Here is a 17,853-nt window from a genome sequence, read left to right as displayed (position 1 = left end):
CCTTTTTCAGAATGAGCTCTTGGTGATGTTGTGGTGTGAGTAGTACCAGCCAGACACATTCAAATTACAAAAATCCACACCTGCTTTTACATTAAAATGAAGGTGGATACTTTGGTCTTTGTGTGTTTACCTTTGCGGCCTCAAGAAAGACGGTATCACTGATGTGTCGGACTCCACTGAGTATAACAGCCAGAGCTACACCTGAAATCACAATTACAACCTACTGGTCAACACATTTATTTGGATAATTGTAGATGTGTTTAGAGCTAACCACCAAAACATTCATTAAAATATAAGACTATAATTAGTGTGTCAATACCTGGGAATATATAAGCATTGTTGCCCTGTCCAGGGGTCAGTATTCTGCCATCTTCTAGTGACACCGGTCCAAATGGACTGCCACTGGCAAACAAACACCGACCCTGTAACAGAAACACTTATATTTCCATATTCATATTCATACGGGTATGACAATCCATATACACATGAGGTCTGTGCATGACTACAGGTGTAAATGTATTCAACCTTGCCTTTATGGGGACATGGATCACAGTGAATTTACAAAAATTATGGTGTTTGCATACATAGTTTCAAATGTGGCTCATCCAGTTGGTGGAGAAAATGCGCCCTACTGCGGTACTACCGCATACGTCACTCGTGACCTTTCCAACTTGATTACATAATGCGTGGTGCATTGCAGAGACGAGCATTTGTGGTTAATAAGTATATAATTTTTTTTTTTTTTTTTTAAGAAAATGACCAATCGTTTCTCTTGATAAGACTCTTATTCCTCGTCTGGGATCATGTAAAGCTCTTTGAAGCTGCACTGAATCTGACATTTGGACCTTCAATCCGTTGAACCCCAGTGAAGTCCACTATATGGAGAAAAATCCTGGAATGTTTTCCTCAAAAACCTTCAAATCAAATCAAATCAAATTTATTTATATAGCGCTTTTACAATTGGTAATTGTTTCAAAGCAGCTTTACATATTAGAAGCACAGAAAAAAAGGGAAGTGGTTAAAACTGTACAAGCAAGCGTGGTACCTTAAAACCTTCAAAGTGTTAATGCAGTAATGATATTTTACCTGCGTGAGGCTGTACGCATCTTCAGCTGTGCATTCTGCTTTGGCAGTGGGGTTGCTCAGGGCGAATATAATTGGACGCTCATTCAAGCTGCCCATTGCTCTGATGACATCATGAGTAAAGAGCCGGCCGGCCCCGGACACACCTGTTTAAATTGAGAAAGAGGTCAAAACATTTATACACATATGTTAATACAGAATTTATGGTTTATGCATGATGCATTCAGCTTTATGCATAAAAAAACAACAACCCACATTAACAAATGTAAACCTATTCATTATCCAACAGTTTGATGGGAGTATTGTTGATTATTTCAAATGTCAAGAGGCAAAAAGATTACAACAGGAGATTTACATACAAAAGTCTTAAAAGGTACAGCAACAAAAGGAGCTTGTTTAATTCTAGGTCATGAAAAACTAACTGACAACTGTTGAGGTGCAATCCTTGACTAACATTAAAAGGAAACTAAATAAAATTAAACTTCTAAACTGAGGTAGAAAGATTGATGTTGGGTTGGATTTCAGTGCAAGACGAAGAGAAGCAGCTCATCTTACCGATAATCGCTGTGGGTTTAATAACATTGACTGCGTCTAAGAAGCTTTTCACGTCCCCTGGATCAGAGTGAACAAAAGCCTCCTGATTACTATCCGTCTCATAAGCTCTGCCCTATAAAACAGAAACGCACAAAGGATTACTGGAGGACTGTAGTTGTCAGTCTCGAGCATGTGAAAGCAGAAGAAATTGGTCAATAGCACAGATTTTCTATTCCTGTTTAGAGTTTATTGAGGAGCTCAGATTGCTAAAACACTGTGACTGTATTTGGGTGTTTTTAGAGACAGCAAACAACCTCAGTGGTAGTATTAGTTTTCGCTTTTATTTTTATATTTTCCATTTTATCTTAATTTTAGTTAAATTTTTATTTATTTTTTTGTGTGCTTTTGTAATTTTGTAATTTTTGTAATTTTGTAATTTTTATTTTAGGTTTAGTTTAGTTTTCCAGTTAGTCAATTTAGTGCTTAAACTTTAAAATTTCAGTTTCTAATTTTCATTTAGTTTATTTTATATATATATATATATATATATATATATATATATATATATATATATATATATATATATATATATATATATATATATATATATATATATTTTATTTTATTTCAGCTTTTTTAAATTAACCAAACAGTTTTGCTTTTAGTTAATGATAATAACCTTAGCAGCACTGAGAAATCTGATTAATTTTAGCAAATTGGTTAATTTCATTCAGTGAACTCGATACGTCTGTCTGTTTGTTTATTTTAATTTAAATATTTCTATTTAGGTTTAATTTATTATTAATTCAGTTTTAGTTTTACCGGTTATTCTTTTCAGTGCTTCAACTTAAATGTAACAGAAATTAGAAACTGAAATTTGAAATAGTTTTTCTTTTAGTTAACAATAATAAACACTGAAAAGTGTGATTCATTTTAATTCAATTCTGATTCAATTTGATTCAATGAACTGGTTCAAAACCTGGTTTCACTAATCAGTGGTTTACATTCCATTTTCGTAGTAAAATCTATTTTAAAGTAAGCATTTTAAAAACTCCTAATCACAAGTATTAATCTTTGCCTTATAACTTTGTCATGAATGATAAGAGGTAAAGTATGTTACTACTTTTCCAAGCGATCAGACTTATGATGGTGCAAACAAATGATGAGAGCCAACTTTATGGACCCTATCATACACCCGACGCAATGCGATGGCATGACACAAGTGTTTTTTGCTAGACGCAGTTATCATTTTCATGTCCTGCGCCACGTTGTTTAAATAGCAAATGCACCCGCGCCCATCTGTTCGCCCATGGGCGTCCTGGTCTGAAAACGAGGTGTGTTCAGGTGCATTGTTGGCGTGTTGCTATTTTGAGGCAACTGAAAATGACTGGACCATTGACCAACAAAAACCTGCACTAAAGTCAATGCTGCAGTATTTTTTTGTTATTTAAAGAGTGTGTTAGTAATATGCGCCTATATATACGTTAGGGGTGTAACGATACGCTCAGGTCACGATACGATACGATACGTATCTCGATACGGAGTTCACGATACGATACGTATCACGATATTTTGAACAAAATGAAACAAATTGAAATTGAAACAAGATTTATTAAAAAAACATTAACAAATTTCAATAATTTTCCTTGTTGTACATACAAGATCACATTTCAATAAAATAAATAAATATAAAATTTTAATAAAAACCTTCTGTATTCAAATTAACAGTTGAATAGGGCTGTCTGTCACTGAAAAAAAAATGTTAAATTTAACATGAACTTAGAATTATGAATAGGGGCCGTTCACATATCGCGTCTAAAAACGCGTGGAAGGCGCGGCTGCACCGCTTCTCCTTCTTTCCAAAGCGCTTGCGCTCCCGTGGCGTCGGTTGTTGCTATGCAAACATGAACTGAGCTCTCCAAGAGGATCAGGATGTTTCTGCAAAGGATAAATGATTTCTAGCCATTGCATTAGTTTTACTACGAGATATATTGATGGAGATAAGATGTAAAAACCACCTTGTACAGCTATGATCAGCTGTTCGGCTGAGCTTTTGATGTTTTGTTACGGAAAGGCCATAGCTGATCGGTTGATTCTTGTCACACAACCTGCGGTGCGCTTGCGGCATTCTGAGAAGTTGAGAATTGCATGCGCGTCGCGACCGCGTCGATCACATTATGTGACCTGCCGCGCGGCTTTTGCTTTTCTGTGAGCACAGCTGTTGCTGTGGACTGCGGTGAAAGAAAGCCACGACTTTTCTCACGCGACCATGCAAGAGACGGACATGAGAAACGTTTAAACCTGCTTGCAAGATTCAATGTGTGCCCGAAACACTTACTGAACTAGAGCTGATTGAGACACACCATCTACGATAAATCGTTACACCCCTAATACTTATAGTAATTTAAAAATGTGGTAGCACTGGATCTGGACAGGAAGGTTAACTCTGGGAGTTGGAAGGGGTGTGTCGCGATTCTGCCTTCTCGCGATTTCGGTTTCATATCGCATATCGTTACAGCCCTAATATACATGTGCACAACGCACATACACACACAGTTACACACACAGGGACGCGCTGCAGCACAAAAAACATGCCAAATATTAAAAATAAAAGGATTACAATGTAAAAGATAATTATTGTGTGCATAAAGAAAAATGTTTTGGTGGAATCCGGCTTTTCCCATCGTTAAACTAGCAAAAGTGGATTCGGACACGCCCTAAGTGCACTTGCACCGTGCACTTTAGACCACGAGCTAAGATCGTCAAAATAGGGCCCACTATTTCTGAGCTATTTAATTTAGTGTAATATTTTGTCATGACGTTCAGATATTTTTAAGTGTGACTTGAGTGTAAATGCTCTTTATGTAACCATGTTCGCTCACCTTTACTAACAGACCATATTTGTCAAACATCCAGATCTTTTTTCTGGCATCTGCCTGAGACACCCCCGACTCCATCATAGCCATGACGATCAGGTTAGCAATTCCCAGAGCTGCCTAAAAGTGAAAATTGTTTAAAGCTTAAAAACACAGGCAGTGCTTAAGTTTCTCAAATCAAACCACACAGATTAAAAGAGAGTTTGCGTCACTGTGGCTTTAAACTGTGTCATGTGTGCTCACCTCCCCAGCCCCCAGAAACAGAACTTTGTGTTCGGTTATTGGCTTCCCTACAACACGCTGAGCTGCCAGTAAACCCGCCAGAGCTACTGATGCAGTGCCTGCCACACACAAACATGATCATTGTCATTTAGATTTTGAATTTTTTTTAATAATTTCTCATTTTTAAATAGTAAAGCAACAGCACACCTCTCCTCAATATGACTCAGTGATTTGAGGAATCATTCATGTCTGGAGCATAAACGGTTCTTGTTGAGTTTACATCACTAACACTATGAGTAATAGTGATTCTTGCCTTAGCGATTACTGGTACTCACCCTGGATGTCATCATTGAAGGTGCAGTACTTTTCACGGTACTTCTTCAGAAACCGGAAAGCGTTGTGATTGCCAAAATCCTCAAACTGGATGAGGGTGTCTTGTCCGTACTTGTCCACCACAGCCTCCATGAACTCATCTATGAGATCGTCGTAGCGCTGAGAGCGGTCACGCCGCTGGTACAGACCCATGTAGAACGGGTCCCTCAGTAACTTCTGCACAAACACACATATAATCCCTTTTTTACTTTAAAATCTGTGAATGTCGTGTCTCTGTGACACACACGACTCGTGTGCACAGAACAACACGCCAGTAGAGCTCTCTTTGCGATTGAACAAACAATAACATGCATAATTGCCAAAATGCCAATTTTGTTGAGTATCCTCATAAGAGCAGTCTTAAATTAGTTAAATAATATCTTAAATGAACTTAGAGTTGTGAGAAAATGAGATGCATCATATTCGGCAGCAGCAGCTCTTAAAGTGACAGCAGCCTAATAAATCAGTTGCTGTGATGTCTGTCATTAATGTTAATCAAAGAACAAAGAGAACAGAGAAAATTGTAGCTTTAATAAGGATTAATATATATTTTATTTAGAATTTATTAAGTGAAAACTGTAAAGTGTTTGATAACTTTATTCTTGTTAGACAGATAGGAAGGGCAAAGGTAAATATAAAAGTTATTATAATAGGTTTATGTGAAGATCGTTTTAAGTTCACTTAAATTTTTGCGATCACTTAAACGCAATATCGGGTTCATATCGCAGATGAATCGCCATCGATAATGAACGCGATATTGCGTAGCTTATTAGTGAACTACGGTTCTGTCTATTAAAGCTGCAGTAGGGAGTTTTTAGAAAACGTCAACTTAGCCTGAAAATTTGAACAAGCACAACTCACAGGTCACTCCCCCTTGCTCTCTGCTGCACTACAGCCCTCCCTCCACAGCTCCTCCCCCATCACAACGGAGCCTGCCGTGAACGCGCAGGCTAGTAAGCAAGCAGGACGATGACGGCGGATAAACAGTTATAGCGCTGTAGCAAATTAGCTCAAAATAAATATGAATAATTAATCATAACTAGTTATAATTAATTATTAATATTTTAATCAGTTAATAAAATTAACTTAATGTAATAAAATTAATATTACAATCAATTAACCTGTTGTTCAATGAACACACAGTGTTAATTGTTTATTAATTCTAAGAAATGTTCATTTCCAGGTTACGGGAAATAACAATCTTATTCTACTAAAAGCCTTTAGTCAGGACCGACATGAATAGGGACTCCCGTATATGAGCGCAAAACACAGACAACCTTACGTGTGACATGAACAAGACTTTATTAACTAGACTAAACACTTAAACTACTCTAACATTCACACACATACATGCATACAGTTTACCAAGAGAGAGAGGGCTAAAGCAGAGTACAGGAAGCAAGAGGTTACAGCATTGTTTGACATTCAGCAGATCAACAGCCTTGAGCAAACCATCAGTTTAGTTTTAACAGGCCCTTCTTTCAAAGGGGTAAGGATACTCAATGTATCCGATAATGAGACTAAGTTTGATACTTGCATGTCTCTCCAAGTTGAATTAAAACTGTCCTGATGCAATTTGTGGAGGCTCCCGTTGAATCTTTGCTGATATTGTCTTGATGAAAGAGAACCAGTTGGATTCAGAGGATCTTTGGTGAATGGAAGGTCTAGGCCGAGGCCTGGCACAAGCTTGGGGTTCCTTAGAAGCTTCTAGCTTCTTAAAGCGTCATCTTGACGTCAGCATTTGTCAGTAAAAAAAGGAAGAAGAGGAGGAAGAGCAGGAAGCGAGAGGTTTTATCTTGTGATCCATGAATATAAGGGGTGGAGACATCACACCCTCTTAAGGTGTCTGAGCCAATAAGGAGTTTTCCCATCGGAGGGAAGTTTTACGAGTCTTTGTTCTGTAGCAAGATATTAGCATAAGACACTGGATTGGATGTTTGAGAGAAGAACCCTCTAGATTCTTATAATACGAATGTGTCACAGAGTTAGTAACATGTGACATAAATTACCAAATAGGAAATGAAAGTTGGAGTCCGTAGATACCAAGCATGCTGCCAATGTGATCTCAGTTAACTATACATTTGCAACTATGGAACATTAATACCAAAATAGTTCAAAAGAGAGAATTAATACATAGAATAAAGCCTATAAAAGGAAAGTCATGAGATGGGAAACTTGGATACATGTTTATACATTTCCCAAGTGGTTATATAGAGAATACATAGGATTAAGAGAGTTTATTTGTCCTTCTCAGGAAGAATGAGTCACTAGTCTCTCCAGAATTCTTCTGGATCATAAAAGTACCATATAACTGTAACAGGACACCTAGGTTGTGCCTGTGTGCTAGCTACACTTGGGATGTTGGTTGCAGTTTTAGGGGGATGAGTTCAGAGAACTTTGATAGTGAGAGTGAGTTTATGGGTAATTCATTGAATACCATGAATAATTGTGTGGCTGATTGGTCCAGACGCTACAGCGCATTCACTGATACGGACGAAACATCAACAATATGATTTACACTGACTATGGCCTGCCCATACTTTGACTACAAACTTGGTCCTCAAAAACATTACGTATTTTGCAATACATGTAATGTAACTATATGACGTATATGCACTATTTCTATAAGTAATAAATAGCTAGTAAGATAATATAACGCTAACTTACGTTACAGTATGCAAGTAATTATTCTATCGATATGTAATGCTAAATAAGGTTTGCTAGTACATTGTTTCAGCAACATGACAATCCAGTGAATTAGTAGGTTTCAATAGTTGCTTTGCACAGTGCGTGACATTTTATCTGTATGTTATGCGGCTAGAGTTTTGACACTAGGCGTTTCTCAAAACCGAGTTCACTAAGTTCGGACTCGCGTCCTTGGTAGTTAGGACTTGGCAAGTTCGACTCCTGAGAACGAACTCCCGTGGACGGGAGAACACAAGTCTGGTTAATCTGCAAATGGAACAGCAGCGTAACGTTACTTGATAACTTCACTCAGCTCACACTGGCTTCTCCGGTTATCTCTGTATGTATAGTTTAGCCAAGAATAAAACAAAATTTGTTATTAAACCACTCTGCCTCTTTTCATTTTATTTAAAGAAACAAACAAAAACATATTAATAGCCTCAGGCAACGAGTGATTAATTATCTGCAATGTCTGCTTATATTTATAACAAAGCGAAATATTAAACAACCCTGCCTCTTTTCGTTTACATTTCAAACATATTAAATGTAATACTATTTGTGCATACTCTGATTATCTTCACTGAAATTAAATGAAATAGGCTTTAATATAAAACACAACCTTCTCTTTTTGTTAAATGTCAGTTTTAACGTTCAATAATAGCCATTATAAAAGGTATACAAATATACAATAAGAAATAAAGCAAACAATTCAGTCAAGCGTACAAAATCAGCGCTTTAGTATGATACAAAAGTTAAATAGCCATATATAAATTTATGAAACGTCACGTTGCCCGCAGCCAAAATGGAGCCAGCGGCAAACGTCAGAAGGATTAGCCGAGGTAAGGCTGCTCTCGGCTGGGTACATGAGCGCTGAGAGTCCGGTGATCGCCTGGATCTCAAAACTCCGACAACGTCAGATCAAATTGTCAGAAAGGCGCTATCTTTATCAATTAACCACAAATTTGAGCTTTAAAACCAGCACATTCTCGCCTGAAAAAATCTTAAAACTGCATATCATGATTTAATAGATCCCGATCACACGAAAATGCGTATCAATAGTACGAGTTTGTAATCTCGTAGAATATATACGCCAAAATGAGTTTTTCGCGTGCATATGATACGCACTTTATGGGGTATATACGTACGAAACTGGATTGTTTGTTCTTCATAAGCAAAGCTGCACACCGGTAATCTTGAATTTGAACACCTGTACGCGCTGTGCATATGGCTGTGCATGACAGGTGTGTGATCAGGGTAGAGGTCTACAAAGAAGACCCGAGGACCCGGGACCCGTACGGGTTCGGGACTATATTTTAAATGGTCAGCCGGTCCGGGTCGGGTCCTAATCTATTACTTCGGTTCCCGGGTCTGATTAACATTGTGTGTATACTCGAGCCGACTTGATTCGGAGATCACCCGGCCGTGTTGGGAGTCAGTCAGCGCTGTGCGTGTTTTGTAACTTGCAAAGTATGAGCCGGGAAATAAGGTGAAAAAACACGAGTGACCCCAGCCATCAGAAGCAGAGCGGGCGGAGTTAATGCAAGCGAACGGTGATCATCGAGTTTTACTATTCCTATCGTGTGCAACAGTAATGCAAACAAACTTAAAATCTCAAGAACTGCTTGTAGCCTTGCACATTCGCATTTAAATAACATAGCCTATTTCAAATCATTATCAAAATATGAACTATCACACTAATGTCGAATCTGTGACGCTTAAAGCTGGTTGCTCCAGCTAACGCGCATGTCTCATGAGAGCGCACTTTCTTTCTCCCGTTTTTATAATAAAATTATGCCGTCTTGTTATATCTAAAGTTTTGGTCAGACTCGGCTCAGAAAGCACAGAAATGACCGCAAATAAGTAATGCTAACGTCAGCGGCCATGTCACTGAACAAGCAATCGTTATAGTTCAAAAGGGCAAACAGTCAAAGTTATTTTATTATGTGAGTTGACTCGAGTCTCTAGATACAACGAAATAATGCAGTTGTCATCGTGACAGCAATTGAACTTTTAAAGCTGGAATAATGAGTGGATTAAGCATTTCAATCGGCAAGAGAGGAATAACGGATGAACTATCTTGGCAAGCGCATTACAGTCAAAGGAAGAAAGCTATAGCCTACTAATATTAGGTAAGACAACACGTTTTATTTTCGCCACTTGTTTATTGACTTATTAATAGCAATTTGCTGTGGAATAGACCTATGTGCCGATAGGGTCCAGACGGGTCCGGTCGGGTTCGGGCAGTAGCGGTTTTAGGCACGGGCGAACCGGGCAGCCGCCCGGGGCGTCATTTTTTCGTGACAAATTGGGGGCGGCAGCACGAGCAGATAAAAAAAAAATCCTCTGCGTCGCGAGGCGGTTTTTCATCATTTATATAATTTCACTGTGTGTGGAATTGGCAAATTGGCGCTCCCTGCAGCTGCCGGCGCCCCTGCTTGCTGAAAATGTACCATGCACAGAAGCTGTGTGTTGTGAGAGAAGTGTAAAAGGGGGTGGGGCGAGAGGCGCAGGCGACATTTCACCTCTGGGTCTCTCTCGGGTGTGTCTCATACGTTCTGAAAAGTGAAGCCACGGGCTCTTTGATCGCCCCCTGGAGGCTGGATGCAGTACAGGTCATAAACACCGCCCTCTCAATGCAGTCGAATGAGACTTCAGTGAAAACTTAAAAATAAATTCTGCTTCAAATAAAACTTTCTGAAAGATGGTTTTGGTCATTTAAGGTAGTTGTTATCACACTGATATATATTCAATTGTTCGTTTTTGTGATGATTTAGATTTTAGCTAGCAATTTGATTCTATAAAAACGGGGCGTGTCGTCGTGATTCGAAGTTGATTGACAGGTTGTCTGAGGACTGTCGGAGCTTCGAGGGGAGATTGAAGATGTATTAACTAACTGTTAATTTTCGATTTCTTTGTCATTAACACCAACAAAATGAGTTGTTCAGCAGTAAACTGTATTAACCGACCTACAGGATCTGACGGATCACTGAACTTTTTTCTGTAACATCAAATGTGGGCGTTATAAGCTAATTAATAAATGTTATTAGTTAAGATAACACACCTAATGTTAACCATGTCGGGAAAAAGCAGGTGATCGTTATCTGGCAGTTAATTATTATTTTTATGGGTATAAAATAATAATTAGCAGGACAAAACTAATGATAGCTTACTCTAATTACAGCAATCGATCTCCTGTAATGTTAGTTGAACTTGATTTAAAATGGCAGGACCGTTTCTGACGATTTAGAGTTGTTTCTAGTGGCATATTATATTGATTTTATCTACTGAATTTGCTGTTTGGGGTCCACACCAAGGCTGCGTTCCAGTTCGGTTTTTAAATGCCCTTCCCTCGCTAACTTCACTCGGTCTCGTTGACTCGGATGTACATCATTGCTTACGTTGCACGAGTGCCCACTTCTGGCGGAACCTTTCTATGGGCTGAACTGGAACATCTTAAGCCCTTGATCACTTGGAATCCGCAATGGAGCTGATTTATTATTTATTTTTTCCCCTTACAAAATTGTTTAATACAGCATTCTATATGTATATATGTGTGTTTTAAATGTTTAAAAAATAATTAATATATCATAGAGTTGTTTGTGGTGGGGTAAAATAAACGCGATATGCGGTGACGTCACAATCGTGTTGCATTGTGGGTTATGGAGCTGCCTGAAGTGTACATATGAAGTAGACTCGCTCCCTCGGTCTTTCCATATAAACTTCCCTCGTCCACTTCACGAAGTGGAACGCACTTCAAAATGGCGGCAGGGATTCCCCCGAGGGGAAGTGTGTAGGGAAGTTGGCGAGAGCGTGTCTAAAACCGAACTGGAACGCAGCCCAGTAATATAATTAATAATAGGCTAAAGTCAGTCACACACCTCGACTTTCTTCCAAATTCGCTCGAAAGGGGTCTTGCCCAGGGTGTATTTCAATGTAGAACCGCCACTGGGTTCGGGTCCAGCTTAGACGGGTCCGGGTAGTACATTTATGGCATTTCTTTATCAAAACTTTCAAAATAATAGTCGGGCCGGGTCGGTTCCGTGTAGCACATTTACGGGTCTCTTCGGGTTCGGGTATGAATTTTTGGACCCGTGAAGACCTCTAGATCAGGGCGCACACAAGCTTGATTGACATTGCTAAGACACTCCTCCTGACTTTGATTGGTTGGTTCTTACCGGGAGTGGTGTATTTCTGCAAATGGCAATAGGACCACTGGGAGGAGCCAGAGGAGCTTGATTTTTTCACAGATTATCTGTCTCATATTCTACTGTCAGGACATAATGACAGGTTTAACAAATATGTAAAAAATACATTTTTACAAAAGTTACCTACTGCAGCTTTAAATGCTGCTCCATTTGAAAGCAGGTGATGGCGATTTAGCAGCAATCAGAGAACCGGAATGCGCGTGACAATCGCATGCGAGTGACAATCGCATGCGAGTGACAATCGCATGCGATATATCGCCCAGCCCTATCCATGATTACATGATATTTTTAGCGATATTTGTAAATTGTCTTTCTAAATGTTTCGTTAGAATGTTGCTAATGTACTGTTAAATGTGGTTAAAGTTACCATCGTTTCTTACTGTATTCACGGAGACAAGAGCCGTCGCTATTTTCATTTTTAAACACTTGCAGTCTGTATAATTCATAAACACAACTTCATTTTTTATAAATCTCTCAGTGATGTGTGTAATGTTAGCTTTAGCCACGGAGCACTATCAAACTAATTCAGAATCAAATGTAAACATCCAAATAAATACTATACTCACATGATCTGACGCATGCATGCAGTATGCATGACGAACATCTTGTAAAGATCCATTTGAGGGTTATATTAGCTGTGTGAACTTTGTAAATGCACTGTAGTATCGCCGAGAGCTTGGGGGGCAGGGAGCGCGTGATTTAAAGGGGCCGCAGCCTGAATCGGTGCATAGTTAATGATGCCCCAAAATAGGCAGTTAAAAAAATTAATTAAAAAAAATGTATGGGGTATTTTGAGCTGAAACTTCACAGACACATTCAGGGGACACCTTAGACTTATATTACATCTTGTAAAAACTGGTTGTAGGGCACCTTTAACATATAGATAGAATGATAGATGGAACAATCGATAGATCGATAGATACATCTTGTTGGTTTGGGAATGAAGGGTTACCAACCTCATTATCCGTGCCCACATCAATGCAGACCGGCAGGCAACTCTCAGGCCGGATTCCAGCGCAGGCTGTATAAAGACACAGCTTTCCTACAGGAATGCCCATACCATACACTCCCAGATCTCCCAGACCCAGGATACGCTCACCGTCCGTCACCACTACAGCCTACACATACACACACAGATGAATGATTCCTCACTATACCAACAAAAAGTCTCTTAAGACATCAAATTAATACATACATCACAGTCTTACAGGGACAAATCACCCAAATAAATCAAAATGTTGTCATTATATGTGTTTGAAACGACATGAGGGTAAATAAATCATGACAGAACTTACTAAACAAACAGTGACATCAAACATGCACTTTAATAAAAATCAAAAAGCACTGGAATGTTGAAATCCAATACCTTGACAGTGGTTTCTGGCCAGTTATCCAATATGGAACGAACATGTCCTTGATCCTTAATGGAGATAAAGAGACCTCTGGAGAGAATAAGACAAATACTTCACTCTCTCTGTCACACAAACTGTATTTCTGAGATAATCTTCACCACAAAAAAAGTACTAACTACATACGAAACAAAACAAGACAATATAATTCCTTGTATTGTCTTAAAATAAATCAGTGCATCAAAACTCGCGGTAATGGTAAGGAGCTGGATATCAAGACTTTGTAAACGGGCATAATATGACCTCTTCAAATTCCAACACCGGTGAAAAATTCCTTGTTGGTTATGCATACTTGGCCAATAAAACCTAATTTGAAAAGGCTGATTTGATATTTCTGCCATCTTGCACATCTAAAAATAACTTCAAGACAAGCTGAGAATAAGAGCATGTTGGGCATACAATCAAAGCTGTGATTTACACATAAATGGGTTCAATGTATCAAAGTTTAATAGTTAATAATTACTGAAGCGTAGCTTACTTGGGTCTCCTGAAGATGTGTCCATACTGCGTACACGCGAGGCCAACAGTTGGCGTGTAGACAATGGGCATGAGAGCTTCGATGTCCTCCATGAGCACGCGGTAGAAGAGACGCTCGTTCCTCTCCTGAATCCCCATTAGGTAGATATACCTGCTCAAATCATGAAAAGCAGGTTATGATATTGTTGGCTAAGATTATTTGTAGCCACTCAGCCTTAGGTTAGGTCACAAAATTTCTCATATTATAAGGGTTAGTTCACCCAAAAATGAAAATTCTGTCATTAATTACTCTCCCTCATGTCGTTCCACACCCTTAATACCTTCGTTCATCTTCTGAACACAATGAAGATATTTTTGATAAAATCCGATGGCTCAGTGAGGCTTTTCAGATGTCCAGAAAGCAACTAAAAACATATTTAAACCAGTTCACATGACTACAGTGGTTCAACCTTAATGTTATGAATTGACGAGAATACTTTTTGTGTGGCAAAAAAAAAGAAAAACTACTTTTTTCAACAATATCTAGTGATTTGGCGATTTCAAAACACTGCTTCATGTAGCTTTACGAATCATTTATGTTGAATCAGTGGTTCGAATTGCGTAAACTGCCGAAGTCACGTAAACTATTGAAATTGCAAAACACTCATGATGTGTGACAAAGCCTCGTTTACTGAAATCACATGACTTCGGCGCTCCGAACCATTGATTCGAAACAAATGATTCGTAAAGCAGTGTTTTGAAATCGGCCATCACTAGACATTGTTGAAAATAGGGATGTGCAACGATTAATCACGATTAATCGTTTGCAAAATAAAAGTCTGTGTTTACGTAATATATGTGTGTGTTCTGTGTAATAATTATGTATATATAAATACAGACACATACATGTATATATTTACGAAAAACGTTAGATTTATATATCAAACATTTATATTTATATGTAATATATATTATATATATATATATATATATATATATATATATATATATATATATATATATATATATATATTTTTTTTTTTTTTAAACATGCATATATTTTCTATGTATGTGTGTGTATTTATATGTACATAATTATTATACACAGAACACACACATATATTACGTAAACACAGACTTTTATTTTGCAAATGATTAATCGCGATTAATCGTTGCACATCCCTAGTTGAAAAGTCGTTATTTTGTTTTTTGGTATTCCCGTATTCCCGTCACTTCATAACATTAAGGCTGAACCACTGTAGTCACATGAACTGTTTTAAATATGTTTTTAGTAGCTTTCTAGACATCTGAAAGTGTTAATTGTCTTGCTGGCAATGCAGGCCTCATTGAACCATCAGATTTCATCAAATATATGTTCCAAAGATGAACAAAGGTCTTAAGATTGTGGAACGACATGAGGGTGAGTAATTAATGACAGAATTTTCATTTTTGGGGTGAACTAATCCTTCAAGGGTCATTTTTGCATATTATGCATGTTAAAATTAAGATTTTATATGGAAATTTTAAATTAAAATGAAATTCAAACAGCTCTTATTATCAGAAATGTGTAGTGATGTGAATGAATGTACTTCTGCAGTGGATCGGACATCTTCTTCAGGTTTTTCTGGAAACGCATGGCCTGGGTGTCCTGGGTCTCAATCTTTGGTGGTAACAGACCATGAATGCCCAACATCTGCCTCTCCTTCAGAGTGAAAGCCATGCCCTGTGCACACACAAACACACAATGAATGTTTACACAAAATTTTTACTTTTTCACTACAGTAAAACTCTGGGTAGGGTCTTGCTAATGTGTTCTGAGTTTCCAAAGTCAAAATAGCCCAACCCAAAGGTTTTGTTCAGCCGAATTGTGGCCTATTCTTATTAAATTAGATTAATCCAGACAATGGTCAGATCACAAAAAGTTGCATTAAATATTTTATATTGTTTTAGCAGGATTTTTTATATTGAAAGTACAGGATTTTTTCTTCTCTATTTAAGTCTGAACAACAACAAAAATAAATCAATAATAATGTTGTTTTTTTTTAACAAACCTTTACAAGTTTACAAACCTGATAAAAAAAAAACACTATATATTTTCATATGTAAAAATAATTAATGGTTTGAGATAATTTATAATAATTAAATAATAAAAAATAATCATTATTATAAGTATTTTTATTATTTGGAATGTGTTCGATTGTCTCATTCAAAATAAAAATTAAGTCGTATAAAAATAAGGAATCACTAAGAGCGAAAATAAAATTAAAAACTGTACAAATAAATAATAACAACAACAAAAATAATCATCAATTATAAAATAAAATAATACAAATTAAAGTACAGATAAAATAAAATAATATAAAATAAAATAAATCAGATTTTTACAAACCTGATCAAAACTATATACATTACATGACATTATATGAATTATTATTATTAATAATAATTTTTGGAATGTGTCAGACTTCAAGTACACATGGTCAGGACTACACTATCTACAAACAGATACAATTTTATTGGTGCAACACCAAAGTTTCTTTAGGGTTAGAGGTTTGTTAAAACCCCCAAACATAAATATGAGCAATGCTAGTGATGCTTGCCTTAGCAAATGACACACAAAGCCATGCACACAAAGACAACTGCAGATGGTCTAATCTAATGCATTGTCCACACAGAAGTATGTGACATATGGAGGGCAGACAACACAATAGGTCATACAGAGACTCTGAAAGACTGCTTTATGTGCGTTTGGGGGAGAGCTGAAGCAGCCCTGCTCTTCTGTATATTAAAGCCATGCATGACTCTTTGACCTGAGGTGCCACAAATGAAATGCATACATCCTGTGTGTGAGGAGGAAACCCAACACAGGGCATCTATAGGGAGGAGATCAAAGCAGAACAGCGACCAATGAGAGTCAGCGAGGGGGAAACACCCATCTATAACATTGCTGGAATTGCATTCCCTTTACGTTCCATATGCCTGGAGTGTGTACATATGTTTGTTTGAACATGTTCGAGGGGTGTGAGATTGTTTATAACAGGGCTGGTGGGTTCGAAAATGACACGGATATGACTTCATCTTTAAAAACCATAAACAAAAGCTTCACAAGGAAAAAGAAAACATAACCGGACTGCATAAAATACAATTGCAGCGAGGATAAACATGGTTTGTGTTGATCACCATGTGAATTAATGGCAGCTGAAAACATGAAGCCATCAAACATTTTAGCTTACTTTTGTACAGTAAACAATCTTGGGTTCTGTGTTGGGTCATTGCTTGATGTCCAAAGTAAAATAAGAAATTAAGCACACACCCATGTTTTTCAGGATACGTGGCACTTTTGCTGAGTCACTCCACTAATGTTTTCCAGACAAAAGCATTCAGACCCTCAACACACACAGGGATGGTGTTAAGTACGTTGGGGAGTAAAAAACTAAAACTGTAGAAATTATTCAGTTGCGTTATTTAGTGTAAATGCATGTGTTCAAGTTTATTGCTGTAACTGCTATTGAGATCCTCATTGTTTTTGTGGCACTTATATAATTTATTTCATCTGAAAGTAGAAAATTACAGATTCAAAGTAGATTCTTCTATGGATGATATTGGAAACCAGAATAAATGGTGACTGAAAAAGACATTGGGACCAAACTAGAAGGATGGACAGATTGTATTTAGTCTAACCTTGTTGGTACGTGGGTTGAGCATGAGCGGTTTCCCCTTCTCTTTAGTGTGAACCCATCGGCACACGCTCACACACGGCCTCACACTCGTGCTTAGTCTGGACAGCATGGCTGTAATGATACCGACAAAAACACCTGCAAAAGAAAATAAGGAAATAAACATACAAACACATACTTAAAGAGGACCTATTATGCCCTTTTCAAGATGTAATATTAGTCTCTGGTGTCTCCAGAATGTGTCTGTGAAGTTTCAGCTCAAAATCCCCCACAGATCATTTATTATAGCTTGTGAAATTTGCCTTTATTTGGGTGCGAGCAAAAACACACCATT

General features: G+C 37.7%; 1 protein-coding gene across 2 annotated transcripts in view; it reads right to left on the bottom strand.

Annotated features, from left to right (window-relative positions):
* The window catches only part of me2 (malic enzyme 2, NAD(+)-dependent, mitochondrial), a 28,883-nt gene that overhangs the window by 2,788 nt on the left and 8,242 nt on the right, over window positions 1-17,853 (bottom strand). The window contains exons 2-13 of one of the 2 annotated variants that reach the window (XM_067406232.1): window positions 17,524-17,657; window positions 15,432-15,565; window positions 13,865-14,014; window positions 13,344-13,419; window positions 12,934-13,095; window positions 5,051-5,264; window positions 4,737-4,834; window positions 4,500-4,613; window positions 1,639-1,750; window positions 1,087-1,229; window positions 320-422; window positions 131-201 (exon numbers count right to left, since the gene is read on the bottom strand). In XM_067406232.1, coding sequence (XP_067262333.1) covers window positions 131-201; window positions 320-422; window positions 1,087-1,229; window positions 1,639-1,750; window positions 4,500-4,613; window positions 4,737-4,834; window positions 5,051-5,264; window positions 12,934-13,095; window positions 13,344-13,419; window positions 13,865-14,014; window positions 15,432-15,565; window positions 17,524-17,631 — 1,485 coding nt within the window. In that variant the 5' untranslated portion in view covers window positions 17,632-17,657. Of the gene's footprint in view, window positions 1-130; window positions 202-319; window positions 423-466; window positions 915-1,045; window positions 1,230-1,638; window positions 1,751-4,499; window positions 4,614-4,736; window positions 4,835-5,050; window positions 5,265-12,933; window positions 13,096-13,343; window positions 13,420-13,864; window positions 14,015-15,431; window positions 15,566-17,523; window positions 17,658-17,853 lie in introns of those variants that run through there. The other variant, XM_067406233.1, reaches the window with a different exon arrangement.

This window comes from Chanodichthys erythropterus, chromosome 13, assembly GCF_024489055.1.
Source record: "Chanodichthys erythropterus isolate Z2021 chromosome 13, ASM2448905v1, whole genome shotgun sequence".
Classification (NCBI taxonomy): domain Eukaryota; kingdom Metazoa; phylum Chordata; class Actinopteri; order Cypriniformes; family Xenocyprididae; genus Chanodichthys; species Chanodichthys erythropterus.
Note: the sequence above shows the minus strand (reverse complement) of the source record. Positions and strands in the feature narration are given on the sequence as shown.